This window comes from Callorhinchus milii, unplaced genomic scaffold, assembly GCF_018977255.1.
Source record: "Callorhinchus milii isolate IMCB2004 unplaced genomic scaffold, IMCB_Cmil_1.0 Scaffold1, whole genome shotgun sequence".
In the NCBI taxonomy this organism is placed as follows: domain Eukaryota; kingdom Metazoa; phylum Chordata; class Chondrichthyes; order Chimaeriformes; family Callorhinchidae; genus Callorhinchus; species Callorhinchus milii.
Window position 1 is genome coordinate 22,268,942 of NW_024704742.1, and position 22,152 is coordinate 22,291,093.

Sequence of the window (22,152 nt, forward strand, 5' to 3'; positions counted from 1 at the left end):
CACCAAACAAGTTAACAAGTAAATTATTGACTCACAGGAAGGGTGGGAAGAAGATAGAAGGGAGGGAGAGAGGGCAGAAAGGGATAAACAAATGAATCAAAACTGGAAATAAATGAAAGCAGAGAGAAAATATAAAATAATAAAGTGGTTGCAGGGAAAACAAGGATGGAGGAACGAGGAGAGGCTGCTGAGAAATATTAAGATAAGGAGAGAACATGGAATGAAGGAAAGGTTAAAGAAAAGCAGAGGGGAAGGAGGACAAAATAAATACTGTATGAAAGTCAGAATTAAAGTAGGAAAATCAGCAGTTTCAAATGTTCTGCGAAATTTGATAAAATCATCCAAATGAAAGCCTGTTCCTCCTAATATGTGTCTTTACAATGAGTTTCCCGCAATAAAACAAAGGATGAGGTAGCATTGACCACAACTGCAGACTCAAAACACCTAAACTTTGTGTACAGTATTTGCCCAATAATTTAGATTGTTGACTTCCTATCATTTTTAGTCTGAAAGCTGCCTGCTGATAAGACTGAAAAAGTGGAGGTTAAGTGACTAATGTAGAAGTGACCAACAAATATCACTTGAACCCACTGATCCTGGGAAGGTCTGAGGCTGCACTTAGTGGTTTGTTCTTATTATGCATACACAAAAAAAAAAATCCTGTAAGTATACAGCACAGTCTGCAGTGTATGAGTGTCTTGGAGCATAGTGAGGAGTGTGTCACTCTTCATACTTAATCAAAAGTCCCATTTTCCATATTCACTGTTTCTTTTGCTGGAGGGCTTCATGGACAGAAGAGGCTTGATAGAGCCAGCAATCAAATTATGTGGCTTGAGGAGAAATGATATATGTTGTGTCCTAAAGAGCACTAAGATCAGGCTTTGTTTACAGAAATATCATAACTTGGATATTTGACATAGTTCACTGTGAAATTCTAATTCTCTGCTTTCAGTACTTCTTTCTGTTTCTGTATTTTTTTGTTGCTGCTTTTAGTTCTTTTCTTGCTTTACTCTATTCTTTCCAGTCTTTGCCTCAGTTTATAATCTGATTGTAATCTTTCCCCGGCCCAAAGCCTTATATCTCTTCCTTTCACCTTCACTTCACTTCTATCTTTCTCTCGTCAAATGATGTTACAAATAAGATGTTATGCACTTTCTTTGAGGATCTCAGCAGTTCAAGGTATCTGCCAAGTCTGCGGATATGTGCATTTGCAGGCTGTTTTACAAAGAGAGAGGTTAACAACTGAAATAGGTTATCAGGAAGAGTCATTGAGAATAAGACAATGGGTCCATTTAAGAACAGCTTGATATAATGAGAAGGATGGATATTCTAGAAGGTTAAATGGATTGGAGGGGCTTCTTCATCTGAACTGCTCATGATCTTGTTCTGTTTTAAACTGAAGATTGTCTAGATTTGTTGTTGTTGTGGATTAGGATATTGGAATTCCTGTAGGAAAGAGAACTCCTGCCCTTACAGTTAGGTCTCTCAAAAACATCAGAGAAAATCGAATGGAGAGAGACTTGAGCAATAGTTGAGAAAATAATAATCATAATCCTTGCATTTGACATTGTGACCTTTAGGTTGGTAGGATGTTGCAAATCGCTTCATAGGATTGACTGTAAAATGTAGTGACTTTACAGGTGGAATAATTATAAACTGATGTGGTGTGGCCCTATTATACACTTTTTCTGATATAGTCTTTTTAACAAGAGAGGGTGACTGGGAAAAGCAATGTGACATTTCCAAAGATAGTCAACGAGTATTATTGTACAACAACTGATCATGTATTTTAAATCAACTTGGTGTATCAACACTGTTATCTTTATCGTATCAGTTTCATGAAGATATTCAGGAAATCTAATTTCTTTCATGGCAATATGCTTACCTTGCCACAGATAATGAAAAAAAATGCTTGAAAGCGGATATTATTATGCTTTTATTTTGGTGGATGCGTATTGTGCTGTTCTTCAAATAGCACTTACCTGGGTGTAACTGTAACATCTTCCGCAATGTTCAGTTGCATGTGATTTTATCGTGTTTTGGGGGAGAACCCCTCAAAACCCACCTCAAGATGTAGCTGTTTTGACCGCACTTTTGGTTGTCTTTCCACTTTCCACCCTCTTCAGCTGCCCCCACCAATCCCCCCACCACCCCACCCCCAGCCTGATGTGAACAATGCTATACAGTTGTTGTTTAAGTCAGGAGGATGTCATACTGACATAGTGTGGGCAGCAATAAATAATGTAAACAGGATACTGGGTTATATTGCTAGATCAGTTGAGTTCAGATATCTATATAGCGCTCTGGCCAGACTCACCTGGAGGACTGCATACAGTTCTAGTCACTGTGACATAAGGCAGCTGCTCAGGTCCTAAGACAGTGCGGAGGTGAGCGACAAAGTTGATCCTCAATGTTAAAGGAATGAGCTTCTATGAGCAATGATTAGACAAGCTAGAGCTTTTCATTCTGGAGAGAAGTCATCTCATAGAAATGTTTAAGATTTTAAATGGGATTGAGAAAGTAAACCCAGATCAATACTTCAGCATGCAATAATACAGTACAATGAGTGTGAAATTGCAAAGTGCATTTTCAGAACAGACACCAGGAAGATTGTCTTTACCAGGATAATTAATGACTGGAAGGGTGGTTTTTGAAAGCAGCTTGATGCTGTGAAGACAGCGTATTCTGGAAGGATGAGATCAAGTGAACTGAAGGAGCTTTTTAATATTTGAACAAATTCTTAAATCATATTTAGTCATCTCGCCCCTCCCTCTCCCCCTGGCTCGTTGTTGTACACCTCCATTGGGAAGCGCTTCGGGACACTACCCCATGTGAAGGGCGCTATATAAATATAAGTTGTTAAAATTGGAGCTGAAGAAATAGGAAGTCAGTTTCTAACAGCCTTAACTTGATGAGTTTGAGAGGATTTGTTATACAGCACTAAAGGCTGAGATACAAGAACAGTAAAGTTCTCTGAAGGGAAAGTCAAAATCTACCTCTCCAAGAAACACATCTGCAGGGTTTAATGGATCTAAAACTGGAAGTGATATGACATCACTTCCAGTAGTATAAATGTGGAATTACATCTGGGCCAGATCCTCATTGGGAGACTAAAGATGCAGCATAATTCAGTACCAGCTGTGCACACAGCAGTTTTGAGCTGCTATTGAATTTTACCAGCTTGAAAACCTTCATATGGCTATCCGGAACTGGTCGAGATGCTGATCTAAGGGATATCCAGTGGAGTTTCTCATTGATGCTCCTTGTCACTGTCATTATCAGAGGCTCAAACTGAAGGGTCTCCACAGGGAGAGGAATTCAGATTAAAATAGGAATGACTCCTGTCATGAAGGAGATTTTAATGATTTTTTTTCTAAAACAAAATGCCAGTCTGGAGGAGAGTATCACAAACCTTCTGGTCCAGATGAAAAAGCCCTACTGCTGAACTGACTGACAATGCTGCATTTCGAGCCTGAATCATCTGTTGAGATAACCATATGCCAGTGGTTTATGTAAACTTGGCGTTTCGTACTCCAAGATGTGATGAATGACAGCAGTGGGAACAGATTGTCTTTGCTGTTTAAACCTCGTAAGTGCAACATTTCAAGATCAGATTTAGCACAAGTCAGGTGGAATATTGAGTTTCCACTACACTGCCTCAACAATGAGCACTTGATTTTTTCCCAGGGAGACAGTGAAAGGTTCCACACTTGCAGTATTGACAGAACATTTGCTCCCACTTCAATATTCAGCAAGCAAATACTCCACATTGTAGTGCTAATCTGCTGTAGTGGCCATGGATCAATTAGTAAGAACCCATTCTGTCTGGTTGTCCAATAACTGTATCCCTACATAAAAACATTCACTTCATTTCTTATTAATCTCATTTTGTAAAGCTCTTCCAAGACATCCTTTTTTATATTAAGGCACCATGTAAATTTAAGTTGTAACCATTAATGATTGCAATCTACATCATGAGATTTGACTCCAGGCATATAACCTGCATTGAGGAATGGCATGTGCAGTAATCTTCTCATGCCATTCCTCCTTGAGGTGGTGGTGGGGGAGGTGGGGAGGAGGAAGGAAGGTAAATGGGGTCTCCTTGGAGCTGAACTGGCATGTTTGGCAATGGAATGCCTAATTGAGCCAGCCCTCTGTGGAGGTCTTGGTATTCCAGTTCCTGAGCCAGGCTGGTCTGCAGTATTCTAGGACAAGGTTAATGACAGCACAACCAGCCTGGCTCATCGGTAGGACCTGGAAGGGCAGACCAGTCACTGGGACAGGGAGTGATCCCACTCAGCTCCTGTTACCCCAGCATGCCAAAGCCCTAACGTGTAGAGTGGTCCTAGCTGGACAAGCAGCGGGACAGCGGTATCAATGGGAAGCTTTGCGGTTTTAGACTGGTTAGACTCCAGTAGTACCCCAACGCACACTGTTGGGTCCCCAAGACTTGGCTCTTGCCAACCTGGGCCTAATATTTTCAGAAATTAAGTAAATAGGAAGCGTCCCTCCATGGAGAGAGTGTGCATTCCATTTCAACAATCTATCTCTGGGGTTTTCATGTATTGGTGGGATGCGTGGAAATCTCCGCTGGGTTTGGATACTCTTAAGCTTAGTGATGGGTTTCCATATGTGTCAGACTCCCAGCTGGCCAAAAGTATTCTTCTAAGGATAATATCAGCCCCTGTGAAACGCTTTGAGATATCTCAACAGTGTGATAAGGCACTCTATCGAACGTAAGTATTATTATTTATTATTAACATGCTTTCATCTTTGATAACCTACAGAGAATCAGACGGTGAGTCTACCTTAGCTCTAATTTTAACACTATAGGAAGACATATGCTTGTGACTGCCAGGATGGTGGAAGGTGAACTGAATGGACAATGGTTTTCTTTTGCCTAGCAAATTCTTATGTTGTTATGGGGCTCATTAGAATAGTGTTCGGGATCCCAAAAAATCTCAACTACACGAGAGTAATAGTGGTAGATGTTTTCACTGTGAAAATACACAACTGTCTTTCTGCGGTGTATTTCCTGTGTTAAAAATGGGCCAACTTCCAGGTCAATCGGTCACTGCCGACGGCATTTCCTGCTTTGCAAGACAGCCAGCGGTAGGAACTGAGCAGACTGTCACAATATATGCACATGAGCATTAAATATGATCCACAGTGTAACTAGATTATAATGAATTTGCACTACAATGGGAGTGAATTGTACGTCCCCTTGTTTCGGGTCCCTCTGCTAGATGAAGGGGAATCCTGTATTCAGCTTGTCAATTCCTGTCACAATTTTAAACATCTCAAGCAGATCACACTTTAACCTCCTCAGCAGCAGAAATGTTTAACCCAAATGTAGCCAGCCTCTCATCATAGGTAAATCCTTTCATCTCAGTTTCTAATATGCTGAATTGCTGCACCAGTTATCTTTCTGGCTTCTCTGCATCAGATTGTCAGTGCTATGTTAGAGAGTTTTGTTTTTAAAGGCTTATTAATAAAGGCCACACAAGGCTAACATTTTACTTTGTTTTTTTAAATGAGCAAATTATTCACATTTTGCAACCGGTGTATAAAAATAGACCCCACAATCAGAAAAAACATTGTCTACACCACTTTTATTTTAAACAAGGCCAGTTTTTCAAAATTTCTAACAGGTTCACAAGGTTGGTAGCAAAAAGTTTCTTAAACATAGTAATCATGAGAGATTCGGATAAAGAAGGTCCTTCAGCCCATCCTTTAATTTTATGCTCTGGACTCTAGAAAATATCGATTGATTGAAGGAACAATACATTTAGTGACATTGGTAGACTCCTAAAGAATCAAGTGCTCTATTAGGGTTGGATTGTGCATAATTCCACTGTTGATTTGCTGAACTAATGACGGCCAAAGAGGTGTGTGATATGAAGTGATATTATGCATTATGAATAACAAACACAACAAACCAGAATGATTATTTGAAGCAATACGTGTGTGTCACAATTGCTTTAGTTCAATCCAAATGTTTCCTGTTAATAATGCATATTCATTTTCGTTCATTATTTGCAATTTTCAAGAACTATTATTGCATTGATAAAAAGAGGTGCATTCTATATCCCAGAATGTATTTTTGGAACTTACAACTGAATAATACCCTTATTTAGAGGTCTGATTTAGTAACATAAAAATACACAACACAGGGACATCAAAGTTATTATATTTGCTTCCTTTGGCTTTAGAAGAGCAAGCAAAGAAATAAGGCTCCATGAGTTATTCTCAGTGAAGTTGGTTGTAAAGAATAAGATCTTCTTCAGTGTTGCTTAGTTGTCTTAATCATGTTTTAACCTATGCTATATGAAAAATCAAAAGTACAGCAACTGGCCAAAATATGCGGCTGCCTTGAACATCAAAGATTATCAAAGATTTTATTGAGTTTTCTTGTTCATCTTTCTTCAGCCCTTGCTTTGTTTAATGGAGACAAATTTATTTCTTTTCCATGGCTGTTTCTGAAGCATCGTCCTCGAATGTTTCATCCACTGCTGGGAATAATAGGTACAGTTTAGAGCAGCCTCACAGAACGTCACTAGAACACTATCACAAAACCACAATCACCTGTCGTCCTTTTCCTTGTTTAATAATAATATTCATTGCACCCGTAATTCCCTCCGTACACACGTGGTTGACATTTTTTTTGTCAGCTGGGTGTCTCAGACATACTGAAGGAAACCCATCACCATACTTAAAGAGTATCAAAAACAGAGAAAACAGGAAGTATTTATTTACACAAATGTTATTAAACATTTGGAACGGGATACCAGGAACGTAGGGCAGGCCAAGAATACTTGTTAATGTAGTGGGATGTCTCAATATAATTCCACAGGCAGCTTTACTGAGAAGTGTGAGTATATTGTATAGATATAATAAACAGCATAATAATAAAAATTTGTCTTTAGCATATTATCGAGGGGGTCAAAAAAGCAATAATTCCAAACAGATTCACAAATCGTGTCTCAACTTCATTTACTAAGAATAGAAACAGAAATCGTTGAGAACACTCAGCAGATCAGGCAGCATCTACGGAGAGAGGAAAGTGAGTGAAAGTTTCAGCTCGATGACCTTTCATCTGAACTGAATGAAGCCTCTGGGTGACAAAAGGTCATCGGCCTGAAACGTTCACTGCCTGACCTGCTGAGTGTTCCCAGCGACTTCGGTTTTTATTTCAGATTTGCAGCATCTGCAGTACTTTGCCTTTTATTCATTTCCGAGGCTTCCTGCCAGAAACTGGCAGCGTGTCACAGACACCTCGTAGGAACTTCTAGCGCTTTGGAGCAAGGATCAGACAAGTTATCCAGGGTTCTGATAAGTTGGCCAGTTAGACAGAATTCCCTGTTAGCGAGTCTTGAGTCAGTATTAGTGAATCCCACTGTAAATGATCAAATTTTTCAACTTCACCGTTATGTTTTTTTTTATTTATAACATTCAACTGCTTGTGTGATTTGGTATCAGAACGCTTTGACAAATCCGTTTTTTTTGATGAAAAATGTGCATCATATACACACCAAATAAATGTTTTGTACTGAGAGAAGTTTTAATATTTTAATAACACTTCCTCCCTCACTTCTTTCAAGGTCTGTCTCAAGATCCTCCTCTTTGACCGTGCCTTTGATCTTCTTTCCCTTCCCTACTCACTCGGCTCCAAACGCAAGCTCAGGTGCCAATCCTGGACTGTCAAGTGCTTTAGGACATCCTTCCGACATAGAAGGTGCTATACAAATGTAAATTTTGTGTTGTATATTGGGGTCTAATGTGCATTACTTTCTTGAATTAAGAAAAGCACAAGTGTGTTAGGCTGACTAATGGGAACTCCGCTCCTCCATAACACATACTTTGGAGCGTGGTTAGTGTGACATACATCAGGTTACTCTAAGGAGTTCTCCTTAATAAAGGAATCCAGTTAGAAATTGCTGCAACAAATAGACCCCTGTAGCTTCTCTAGTTTGTTTTAGCTATGTTATTATGTTAAAAGTGGAAATAATATAATACGGCAACATTAGAATTAAATATAACAAATTAGAATTATAAAGAATAGGTTATTTTCCATTCTATTCAACTCCCCCCTGAAGGGCTTGGGGCACTATTTATTTGGTTTGTACTATACCCTGCCTACGGCACTGCATGGTGAAATCCAATCTCATATTTCCCACTGGGAAAAAGTGGCTAATAAGTGGGATAAGCTACCCTCCCATTCATCAATGTACTTATGAAATGCAGCTCAACCACAACCTTTCTACGTGCTAAAAACCCGAAAATAAGGTGCAAAAACAACACTTCTCCACTTAAAAGCAAAAAAGGCTGCATCCAAATTATTTTTAGCGTCACGACAACATGCTGTATATCAATTTAAGAATGTCAAATAGGAGTGTTTTCTTTGTAAAATATGTCAAAATTAATATGTTTTACAATACCCACTAAAAAACGTGAATGAACACTTTCTGAGTGAGAATTCAAGGCCTTAGTAAGATCAATCCCCTCCTGGTAGCTGTGATACATCATTGTTACCTGCTGAAAGCCACATCTGATGGATGATTAGTGTAATGCATCTGTCACTATAAAAGTGCTAATATTATTTTCACAGAATTAATGTCCTCACATTCTCCTGCTCTCAATTTAATTTTTACTTCATGGTATAAGATATACTACTTTGAATAACAAGTGCTGAAGAAAATATAAAAAGTAGACAAGGAAATACAAAGAAATAATTTGTAAATGTAAAAAAAAGGTTTGCTTAATATCAATACAGCACTTTGCACAATTGACCACTGCCTTTACGTACATAACAAAGAACAAAACACAGATATATCAGTATTTCATCTTGACTGTATCTCTGAGTCCTAAAATAAGAATAAATGAGACTGCACGCAACCATTCTCCATTTATCTTTAACAAAAGGAAAAAAAAACATTTTCAAAGCACCAGGTTAGGAGAATTGAACACCATTTGCACTCAATATTTCACTGCTGGTCTTGCACTGTCCAATGTGTAAGAAAAGAGTTCAACAGCTTGTAAATATTCTTATATTAGTTAAGTAACTAAGGGTTTGTAATAGGCCAAATTTTCCATTTCATTTTTTTGAGCAAAACATTTTATTCAAGTGTCTTTACTCACATTCCCTAGTCATTTCCACTAGTCAGCTGGTTATGGAGCTTGCTTTGAGATGAAGCTCCATCACTATTAGTCTTAAACATGACAATTTATGAAGGATTATGGTTTGTTCATCAGATATCCTATCAATTCAAGATCTTTTGCTGACACATTAATTATATTAATTAGGTTCCAGCCTAGCTCATTTGATAACGCTTTTGCTTCTGAGCCAGAGGTTTGTTGATTTAATCCCCACATCAGGATTCTGAGCTCACAGTCCAGGCTGACACTTCACTGCAGGGCTGGGGGGTAGTGCTGCATTGTCAGAAATGCTGTCCTTCGGATGATAGATAAAACTGAGCTCCTGTCTGCCTGTTCATGTAAAAGATCTCTTCGCACTATTTGAAACAGAGAAGAGCTTCTTCCAGTATCCTGGCTAACAGACCCCCAAAATTAAAATTGGTCATCACTTTTTAGCTGTATGAAGGAGACTGTGGTACATAAATTGTCAGCTGTGTTCATCTACACTATACAATCACTATACTTTACTATAAACTGTGATGAGGTTTGAAATGTTTTGATGTGATATGATCAAAGATAAAGACTATTATTATAGGGTTCAAAATTATGCTATTTCTTAATGCTTTCCATTTCTAAATTAGTGCCTGTGTACTGGCAATAATTTACTAGGCTTGTGTCTCTCAAGCTTCTCGAGGTATATTGGACTCATCTTTCCCAACTTGTCTCTAATCAGGCCACAGAAAGCATGCATTTTTCTAGATATGAGCCAAAAATAATTTCACGTTAAAAACAAGTTATAAATCTGTTATTACAACTGGGAATCAAAAAATTGCATCTTGTTAATATTTCTACAAAACAGTGATGGCCAGACTGATGGAAATCCTGAGGGAAATAAACATTCTCCCAAACTCAGGGGAGTGTTGAACCCCAAACTTGCCATGGGGTGGTGGTGGGGGGTGGAGCAATCACCAGATGATAAAACATTTCTCATCTATTCTGGTGGTAATTAAGGAATGGATTACATTTAGGAATACTGGAGATTTGATCTCAGTTATAACTGTACACAGGCAAAATGATTTTGAAAAAATAAATACTTCTTGTGTTGTGAGTATGATCCACATTGTTTTCCTCTTTAGGATACAATTAATAATAGAAGATATCAGTTGCAATAGTTTTACTTTGATTCAGCTCAGTTCAGTTATTGCTATTATTTGTAACCTTGACGCTTTTATACAGCGCCTTGGGACATCCTCCCAACGTGAAAGGCGCTACATAAATGTAATTTTGTTGTTGTTGTTTTTGCTGACTATAATGAAACTTATTACGGTGGACTGTGGAAGGCAAAACATTTCTCTTGTGTACAAGCATCGATAACATTTGAATTATCACTGCATGAAAGCCATGTTCCAGCTTGATTCAATCTGGTTTTCAATACTATCAGTAGATTAACCTTTACTTGCACTACAACTAAGTAACATCGTCTGTCAAAAATTGAACAGATTTCCCCAAATTGCCTTAAAATGTGACCTATTGTGGCTCTAATATAAATGTATAAACATCTTAAGACTCTAGATTTCTATTGACCAGTTGGAGGCTATTTGATTGAATGTTTAAAATGGGCTGTGAGAAGGAATGATAGGGGAAAATAGTTATTTGTTTAAAAAATCATATACGAAAATGGTATGAACAGGCAGAATATTCATATGAGACAAAATAAAAGTATTTTATATAATAATAGTTCTAATAAAAATGCAAGTAACAGAAGAGCATGGTAAGGGAGAAAGAATGGGGGAAAATAGAACAAACGATCAGAGATGTTTACACCGTTGTATCCTTATTTTAATTTTTGTTTATTTTGATTGTACAGGGTTAATATAAAAGCAATAAAGTTACCCCTTATATTTGGAGAATGTAATATGAGAGTTTGCTTTGGTGACAGCCAAGGAACTGAACATTTAAAAGAAATAACCAATTCAGGGAACCTGGAATTTTTGGAGTCCTGTAGCTCAGTGGTTAGAGCACTCGCCTCACAAGGACGAAACCTTGGGCAAGTTTCCTTACTCCACGCACCTGATAATAATCCCTCAGAAAATAAATAAATAATTTGGTCACTCAATCCATGACTTTATGTAGGATGCTGCTGTGTGAAATTGGCTGCTGGGTTTCGCCCACAAAAGTAAACAGTCAATTCACTTTACAGTATATTCTGTGAAGCGCTTTGAAACATTTGGAAGACGTGAAAAGCGCTATATTAAATGCAAGGATTGTTATTTGTTATAAATTTCTCTGAACTTATCAGCAGTCTAAAAGTTAACCAGCATCTTACCTATGCCCACAGTGAACAGGTTACCATTTATCTTGTAAGCCATGGCCTTGCAATCTATTCTTCGAGTAGTTTTATTTATCACTTTAGATTACTATTTTAGTTATTTTCTGTAAAAATGGTTCTGCTTGTGACATGCCTGGTATCCCATGCTGGTGATGCTGTTCTCCTCAATAAAGAATGAAGGTGCTTTATGAGCTGTATTCAAGGATGGGAGACTCAAGTGGAACCGTGAAATTGAAAGAATTGAAAGAGTCCATTCAAATAATCGGTTTCTCATAACTATCCTTCTACAAACTTTCTTACATCTTTCACTCAGATGGAATAATTCAATGATTAAAAATCTCTAAAGATGAAGGCACGCCAGAGAAAACAGATGAAGACAAATGAACAAACAGATGAAGTGCTGGATAAGACAAAGTTGAGAGTACATATTTTGGGCTGAAAGATCAGTTTGGAAAACCTAGATTGAAAGGTGGGATAGCTGGTTTTATTGATTTGATTCATCATCTTTATCCCTTTGAACATCAGCCTCCTCCCTTATCAGAGCCGAATATGATGTACTGCAGCGTTGGAAAGACGTGAAATGGCTCTCCACGATGTGCTCTTTTCCACATTTGTTTTCTGCCCATCTCTTTGATAATGCTGGGAGCCATGGTAACACTGCTGTAAGTGACATTGTACTTAATAAGTGAGCATCAAATGTAATTCTTACGGTGATTGTTGCAAATTCATACTGATGCGGGGATGAACAATGTACAAACTGACTACGTGACTGAAGTACAAATGATAGGTAATAGCTTCATTGCATTTCTACTGCCAATTGAAGCACAAATGGTGAATTATTCATTAGAATTGTGAACCCCTGGATTTAAAAAATAGATTTGTCCATGTCCAAATAAAAATGGGCTCATGGGCGGGTTGGGGTGCGGGCTCCAAGGTGGGTGAAATACTTGCCGATGGAATGTTAAATTGGAGTCAATCCTAAGTGTCAGTATTCCAGGTCATTGGCAAGTTGTGCAGTTTTTGCTGGTTGAATTCCAGCAGTACCCCAACGGACACTCTGGCGTCACTCTTGCCAAGCAGAAACTAATACTCTCTGGAATTAGGTAAGCACGACGAGAGGGCGGAGAGAATGCTCATTCCATTCCAGGCATGGGGAAATTTCCACTTGCAGGTGGCATGCATATGTGGAACTCTCAGTCTTGTTTTGGAGACTCTTAATTGTGGTGATCGGTTTCCACGTGTCAGGCACCTGTCTGACCAAATTTCTTGTTAAGCTCTGTGGATATCATGGCTATGCACCATAATGCTCACACGGTGCATCTTGTAGTAAAAAGCAAGTTTTAACATAAATTGCAGTTCAGTTTCAAATTGTTGGGTTTATAAATTTTCAATAATTTTAATTATTCCATTTAATTATTCCATTGTTGTTGTTGTTGTTGTTGAGTGAATGGAATACTGGAGTTTATAGAAGAACTCTTATAAGAAACATATTATTTGAACAGACTCATTCAGCTTTGTTCTTTCAACTTTACTGAACACTGTTAAGTTTGAAGCAATTTCCCAAATGGAAGGATTAAGCTGGAAATGGATACAGCACTATTCCCATCCTTGTTGAGAGTGATTGAAATGGATGGAGGAGTTTGGTAACACAGGGTGTAGAGTAAGCCTTGGATGCTGGTGACTACAATACAAGCCACTTTCCCTTTCCCTAATGAAAGCTAAGTTCCTGGGTTCCATCGATAAATCAGTGTGGTTGGTATGTGGAGTGGCTCTGTTAAACTCCCTAACTGTCTAGTCACAGGGCTTATGTACTAGGCTGTGATCAGTTATGAGTCTTTCTACCTGCTGGTTGGTATTATTGGCAATCAGATCCCCTGTGAAATATTTGTACGCAACTGAACCATCACTAAAAAAAACATTTAAAACCTTTTACTGTTTAACTATTTCACTATGGAATTTCTCTGCTCATTCCTCCTCCCTGACTTCCATCATCAAGGTTTTTCTGCCTTCCTCTCCTATCTGTTGCACCTCACAGCCTCATCCATGAGTCATGCAACCTATTTCAATTTTGCAAATGAAGTAAGAGGTAGTCTGGGGATCCTGAATTAAAACTGCCTGGATCATACCTTTCTCATTCTGTGGCATTGATTTGACAATCTCCTAAAGTAATACAAGCTACAGCTACAGAGTTATGCTGCAGGCATCACTGTCTTACTGAGTGCAAATAACATGGAGATCTGTGACTGCATACTAATGCTTAAAATTCCACTGAATTACAACTAGTTATTAATTTTAGTGTTCGTGTCATGCCAGCTTTTTACTAATGCTGTAAACTTTAAGACTGGATAATGTGAGCTTTTTAAACACAGCATTTAAATTTAAAACATTTGCTTTGCACTGGCTGGAGTTATACAACAGTTTGTGCAAAGTCCAATTGGTGTGAGACCGGTCCCTGGAGAACTACTGGTTGTTGTTTCAATATCACAAATACCACTGAACTGCTCTATGTTTCTAGCATTACAACCACTATTGGCTCACCTTCGACTGTAATATATGACTGTATAATTATCTTTAATTAGTTTCTTATCACCAAATTAGAATTCATTCCAGCCAACACCCAAAGAAACCCCTGAGCGTTCGTCCCACAGTATGGAGTTTTGTGAGCACACACAATGGCAGTCTTCAGAGAATTTCCTAATATAGTTTTGTCTTGTTAAAATATATGTTACAATTGAAAGCTGAAGGGATTACTTTTGAATAGTCATCACAAAGGTTGATTATGTCCGTATATCATTTGGTTTTGATGCTGCAGGCTATTTCCGCATCAGATATGCAGGCTGTGCACTGTCAAATAGCAGTCAGCTGATTTTGTAATGACAGGTTTCTGTTAACCTCGGCAAAATGATTCAAAAGGACATTTCGGAATAAAATGCTAATTTGGAAAAAATACTACATTTTTAAATAGGCCATCACTAAATGCTGAATAGGAATTTCAGATTTGTAATAGAAATTTTGTAAGAAGAAAACATCTCCTTTCCATGAGGTTCCACCTTTGCATGGGTGTTGTAAAAGTACATACTGCAGCCAACACTATTTGCTATTTTAGTTTTGTTTTTATCATGGTTAATTTTTTTAAAAAATGGGAAATTTATGGTGAAGAACCAATGGGCAAAGTGCAGGACACTAACATGGCTGAAAGAGAGTAGGTTACCATCAGAGTATTAGAAACAATTTTGAGTGTATCTCGATAACTCAAATGTGCTTGAAAGCATCATAATTATAACTATCAGATAACACAAGCTAATTAGAGGGTTACAAGGCAACGACAGGCAATATAATCCTTGATAATCCTTACATTTGTTACAATGAACTTTCATGTCGGGAGGACATCTCAAAGGACTTCACAGGATTTGTACTGCAAAGTGTAATGACTGGATGGGATTCAGATGATGCCACAGTCAAACAACAAAGAATAAACAGTTTACCTACATAATCCTAGTCACTCAATAGGTTACTGCTTTGAAATATTCTCTTATATGTATTTTTCAGGAACAGAGTCATATACATGACCAGAAAAGGCAATTTCATTCCATCTGGTTAGTCTCAAAGTAAATAAAAATAAATTTTGTACTATTCCCTCATACCCCTTAATCAATTTCTTCACCAAAATGCTATATATTCTTTATATGTTGACATAAACACTACATCCATCTCCTCCCTGGTTGTATATTGGTGAAAGGCGCTCTATAAATGGAATCTTGTTGTTGTTATTCCACATATTCGCCACTCTCTGTATAAAACAATTTAATCGAAATTGTCTGTTCACTGTCCCTCTTCTGATCTTCAGTCAAGAGCAGGCTGTAGATTTTAAACTAATTGGAATCGATGGATTTTACCTAGATAAAAGCAGAATGGAACAGAAAATATACCTGGATATCCAATGAAATCAAATTCTGTTGATTCTGTTCCTGAAAGAAGGATAGTCACTACACCCAAATGTAAAAAGGTAATTTATCTATCTTCGTCAGCCACTTCATTTCAAGTGTGAAAGCTAACCTTTCCCAAATAAAATGTCTTATTAGGAAGGAGAAAAATCATTCTGACCTGATTACAGTGTAAAATTACTGCTTATGAAATTCTATACAGATTTTAGCAGAAAGTCAAAAATAAATGTTTGGTGAAAATGTGGTCTTGTGTGATGACCCTCAAATTTCTTGTAGCTTCATATGATGATCTTTCACATGTCGACCTTGGAAGTAATGTGGTGACTAACAGTACCTTAACTAACCGCTGAAGTGGGAGCATTACAAAATCTATCATATCATTTTAACAAACCAGTTACAGTTATCTACTCAATCAACACTAATGTTTCCTGCTTTAATAGGAACATGGCAAAACAGAAACAGGAGGAGGTAATTCAGTCCATTGAGCCTGTTCCACCATTTTATTAGATCTTGTCAGATGTTTTAATCCCATCACCTTACCCATTTACTTGTACCCATTAATATCTCTACTACCCATATATCTGACAATCTCTCTTTTAAAAATCACCTTTTGATCCTACTTCTACAGATTTCTGGGGCAGATCATTTTACAACTTCACAACGCTCTGTGAAGAAATGCCTCCCGAACTCAGCTCTGACATGAATTGTTCAATAAGGGCGAGGCTAAATGACTATCTAATATGCCAACCCATTTCGAGGTTAATCAAAAAAAAGTTATGCTCCTATGTGTAAGAATGCAACATAGCTACACAGCACAAGTAAATCGTGTCCCTAGTCACTTCACAACTTTGCACAATTCCACAACAGATGTTGATTACCTCTGATGTCCAATTTAAACAGACTGGGAGAGGCTTAGTTTCCCGAACATATTATGATAAGCCATACACTAGTGACTGTAAACAGAGGTGAAGACAAAATTGCAACAGACGTGAGGTTAAACAGTTTATATTGATAAAAGAATTCAATAACTTTAAAGATGTTTCCTTTGGCTCAAAATCAAAACGTCCAGCCATAGAAACCAAAACTATTTTCGCTAAATCAGAGTTAAGCCTGGAACCCCGCATGGGATGCAACAACAACAACATTTATAGCCCTCTTCACGCCGGACTGGTCCTTGGAGTGCTTGATGCACAACTGAGATGCTGCTCTCTGTAGCCGGCAACAACAAAGAACCACAGGCGAATAAATGTACAAATCACACTAGCAAGGCACGCACCACAGCCAGTTTAAAAAGTCAAAGGGTTGTTCACACCAGAAAATAGTCAAACCTACTTTTGATTGCAGTTTGGGGTTATGTACTGATCATGACCCATGATGTTCAGATTTGAGCACCAACCAGAGGAAAGATATACTAGTCTTGGAGGAGATCCAGCTTCAATTCACCAGATTACTACATGGGTAAAGGGGTTGGGTCGTGAGAATATGTGTAAACCTGAGGTACGTATTACAGAAGCTAAGGGTGATCTGTTTAAGGTGTTTAAAATATATAATAATATTTTAACAAACTAGATATAGGATTTTTCTCTCTGGTGGAGGATCTAAAACCATCTAAAATTGATGCTAAACTGGTTAAAGGTAAGATCAGAAAATATTTGATCCAACAAAGGATTATGAAAGTGTGAACTGCCCAAAAAAGCAGTAAATGCAGAAGAGATCGGGCTGCTTAAAGGGAGATGGATAAATACTTGGGAAATAAAGATATGAAGAAGGGATATGAAGTAAAAGTAATAATATTAAATAATAATCCTTGCATCTGATATAGTTTTTTTTCACATTGTTAAGGCATCTCAAAGCGCTTCACCTAAACTTTGAATGAACAGGCTCGATGGGCTGAATGGGCTCACGCCCATGACCCTCGCCACCCCCCCCCCTCACTCTTGCTCCTATGAATAAATGTGAACGGAAGTACATTAATGTTATGTTATATTTCAATACACATAATGGGAAGCCTTACGTACTACTGGATGTGCTCAGATTTAAATATCAGTACAATCTAGTCAGGCCATTTGCTAACACTTAAGAGAAAACATTGGTTTTACTATAGACAAGTGAACTCTGCCAAGTAAAGACTTTATGTAAGTAGACAAACAGTTATTTAGAATCAACCTGTTTATTGCTGATGCTCCTGGTTTTGCCTACATGTCTGCAAGAGAGAAAGAGGGGCGAGAGACTGTGGGTGAGAAGGAAAGAACTACAGCAATTTTAGTTCAATACTATTGTTTCAACAGTTTGTCACTGCAGATCAGTATAGCAGTCAGTTATAAAGTAATTAATGTACGAAATTAATATCGGTTTCAGTATCAGTTTGAAGTTTAAGCTGTAAGGCTCTTCAATTTTGAAGTTGAGGCATCACTAATGAGCTTGTTTACTGATCAACACACTGACATTTTTCATTATCACACGTTCAACCTGAGCATTACAGAGATGCACTTGAGGTAGTTTTGTGCCAGACTTCCTGTGCTGGTTAAGCGTGTTATAGGCAGTTTTAGCTGTTTCAATTTCAGCAATCTGTGCTGCTTTTATTTAAATATTTCTTGCAACTCAGGAGATGTTTTCCATTCTGGCAGTGAGAATAGTATCCAGAGACACTCAAGGTCTCCCACAGGACCCTTAACTTGACACAGAGGCCATGATAGCTGAGCTCAGACTGGTCTGAAAACTAATCCAGGGTTTCCATCATGTCAGTTATTGCCTTCATTTCATTACACAGAGATTTAGCCCTTAATGGATTCAGCTACACACTGTCTGCTATATAAAAAAAAAGAAAAAGAAAGAAAAAGCAATTTATTCATGTTTTCACCAGAGCTTACTCTGGTCATGAAATTTCTCTGAAAATGCAAATCACTTAGTGCCATACGACTGAGACCAGTGCCTAATGCTCTCAGTGGCAGCTCCTTTCCCACGGCTAATGTTTTTATACCCAATGATTGAATGAATCGATCACTGTATCATATTATCTCCATCACTCCATTTCTTTTTCTGAAGAAGCACAACCCACAGTACTAACACAACCACTCCTTCGCCTCGAGACAATTGATTATCCCCAATAATTTGCTCCTTCTATTGAATGTTACAGAAAAGGAATTATTTTTTCAATTATTCAGAATGAAAACATGTGTCGAGGAAATCAATAGGGGCATTGCTGGTATTGCGCTGGAATTACAAAAAGATTTGGCAAGGACTGAAGACAAGATATAAAATTATTGAGGATCATACTCTTCTTGGCTGAAAGGTTGTAGTACTTTAAAACTATTTGTAAGGAGAATAGATACACAAAAAGCATTTGGTAGGAATCAAAGCTGTTTTTTGTCTGAATTTTGTGCACAGCCATTTAAAAACAGTGAAATAAAAATTGCTACAGTACTATGCTAATTTGGTATGGTTTTGTAGCTGATGCGATTAAAAATTATATGCAATATCAGACATTCAAATACTGATACAATTTTAAAACAATGTTGATTGAATTCCATTGTGTAATTGTTTTCTTTGCATTTTAAATTTCAGTCGAGGCAATAAACTCTAGTCTAACATTTACTTAATAGCAGCTGAACCAATTATTTCTCAGAAGAATTGTTTTGTGATTTCCCAGCAGTGACTTCAGCTCTGATACTGTGAGCATTTCACAATAACCTTTTGTCTATCCTATTTCTTTTGTAAACTTTGCACTCGATTCATATTTTGTATCTTTAAAAATATACAAAATACAGTCACTACCACTTTATAGTGAATCCCATGAAGCAATTTGGGACATCCTCCCAATGTGAAAGGAGCTGTACCAAATGGAAGGATTATTATGTATAAGGCTAAAGTTGGTCATTTTTAATTGGACTGCAAGTATACAAGTGCACAAACAAAATACATAATTATAATTTTTTTTAATTAAAGTAGGTATGTTTTGCCATGCTGCAAGAAAATTGGCTTGTGACATTGGTGAGGGTGGTATTTCTTTCCAGAATGCTCACCCCTTAGTGAGTTTTTTTGGGTCAGCTGAGTGTCTGACATATGCAGAAACCCACCACCATGATTAAGAGTATCCAAACCAGACCGGCATCCAAACCATGGTGAGACATATATTGGTGAAATCATCAGAATGACATCGACAGCAGCTATAGATTGCATCAACGTTTATGATCAGAGAATAAAGAATAGGGAAGAGAAATAGGGAAACAAAAAATTATGCTAATAATCTAAGTGCAAGGTGAACTGATAACTTAATAGGCACAGTGATCATTAATCAATGCAGCAACAATTGCTTTTATTGGGAGTCAACATTTCTAATCTTATTCCATTTGAAGCCTTTTAGCTTTAAACCCATGTCTGCTCAGTATCTAAGTCCAATTCCCTTCTCACATCTATGGTTTTCTCCCCACTTCACTATCTGCTGCCTCCACTTGGCTGGCTCTTCCCTCCGGCTTGACCTTGTCCCCTCCGCTACACCATTGGTGACTGTGCTTTCAGCCAATATGCCACAAAACTTTGGAACTCTCTCCCCCAATCCCTCCACCTTGCCTCCTACTTCCCCTCTTTTAGATCATGACTGAAGACCTTCCTCTTTGATCGTACTTGATCGTACTTAATAGTGGCGAGCTCAACTGAGCTCGTCACTATTAAGCGCTCTGAGATGCTGTCCTGCTTGCAGGGCATTATATAAATGCAGTTGCAGTTGTTGTCATATCTTTAAAGAGCAATCGTATCAGTCCCATTTACCCATATTTTTAGTTTACGTATCCTACATTTGTTACAGGTAGCTAGAATTTCTCAAAGCACTTCATAGGATTTACTGTAAAGTGTATTGACTGTATTTTTGTGGGCAAACATAGCAGCCAATTTGCACATTGCAATGGCCTCCAGACACATGAAGTGAGTGACCAATTGTATCTGGGAGATTGTTGGTCAGGGCATTCAAAAAAACTCTTCTCTTTTTGGCTAGTGCCATGGGCTCTTTAATGTCACTTGAACAAGAACCTAAAGTCAGGATCTTGCTTTCACAGCTCAGCCATAGTACTGTACCTCCAGCAATGCAGCACTCCACAAGCCATGAATTGGTGTTTGACATTCGTGGTCTGCATGGCTCGAGGAGAGCAGAGGGGTGGGTGGGGGGTGGGGGGGGAAGCTGCTAGTCAGATGAAGGTGTTCTTGAATGGAATAAGTCTGCCTCATATTATTCGTCTGCTCAGATGGGGTGGTATCATCAGCAAATATTACAGTATCACAAGACGTGTTGCTCTTTATGTCACTTCTGGTTCGTTGTCAGATTCCGCCACTATGAAGCGCTACCCAGCGTGAAGGAAGCTATATAGATGCAAGTTGCTGCTGTTGTTCTGATCCTTGATAAAGAAGGCCATGCATTTATTAAGATTCATGTCTAAACTCTAATCCATGTGAGAGCATTGCACATGCTAGCCTTGATGTTGCCCTGTATTTCAGTTAGTTGTGTGAATTCCAGAATTGGGCATGGAAATACCACTCTGCCAATGGTACGTAGTGTACTTTAGTTAACTTGTTTCACAGCAGAACTCCATTATTTCCTAAATCTCCCCGCCAGTTGAAATGTGACAAATGATAAACTTTTTCTTCTGTCCTTCAGTAGGATTAATAAAAATCACATTCCAATAATTGTGATTAAATGTACAACTTTAGCAAATCAAAGTTTTAGCGGAATTGTACATTTAACTTTTTGCAGTTACGTCAGCATTGATAAATATTTAAAGCAAAACAACAGCAATAAGAAAAAGAGGGTGTCCTGTTCCCGGATGGATAATGAAATATACTGCATGGTCATTTGGTATTAGTGAAAACAATTTAGTTGTTTGTGCCACAACAGCAGCAACTTTTATTTGTATAGCGCCCTTCACACGGAAGTGCTGTCTCCAAGCACTTTAGAGCTGTGGCAGACACGACTATCGAAAAAAAATTTCAGCAGAAGTGTAGAAGGGTTTTTGGGGGCCAGAACCCTTTTCTTACTGTGACTTGAGTAACTCCCATATCTGCCAAACACACTCCTAAGCATTTAATTCTATATGTAACATAGAAAGATAAAACGTGTAGCAAACAGCATCATAGATTTCGACAAGCATCAAAGCAGTGGTAAATCTTCTGTACAGATAGTCGACATACTCTTGAAATATAAATCATAGTAGGGAGGAACATAATTAAATTTAGATCAAACGGGAACTACCCCATCAATTATACAAATTATGTCCTAATGTATGACTAACATGAATAAACCACGATCAATTAAACAACATTATTTACCGTAGATCACATTCCCTCAGTAATCAAAACATACTTTGTCAGAGCTTGAATTTCTGAAGCAGAACTTGATCAAATCGATTTGCCAGTAGTCATTACTGGTAATTTTTCTAAAATAAACATGCGAATAGTCTTCTGAGGAAAGCTGCTCTCACACTTGTGCACTGCATGTATAATCAGTGTTTAACTCTAGGCTGCACAGTGCTGTCTGTTAATTCATGGATTATATTATTTAAACAAGGGTCAAAGCTGCCTTGTATTCCTTTGGGTAAGATCTGTGAGTTGGAGGAGATTTCATTGAAGCATTATCCTGCATAGCGTTTTCATAGACTTATATCTGTTGTTCCCCTTTCATTTACTCTATCATTGCTGTGGTTTAATATACATAATTTAAATAACAAGGGAATGTCTCTGGGCTCAAAACCACCTGCT

The 22,152-nt window shown here is 38.0% G+C and overlaps 1 protein-coding gene across 1 annotated transcript in view; it reads right to left on the reverse strand.

Moving 5' to 3' along the window:
- Positions 1-5,593: 5,593 nt before the first annotated feature.
- Positions 5,594-22,152, reverse strand: part of ttc29 (tetratricopeptide repeat domain 29) — a 110,107-nt gene continuing 93,548 nt past the window's right edge. Inside the window, exon 9 of the mRNA XM_007899158.2 lies at positions 5,594-6,512. Within this exon, the coding sequence (XP_007897349.1) occupies positions 6,457-6,512 (56 nt within the window). The 3' untranslated portion in view covers positions 5,594-6,456. The remainder of the gene's footprint in view (positions 6,513-22,152) is intronic.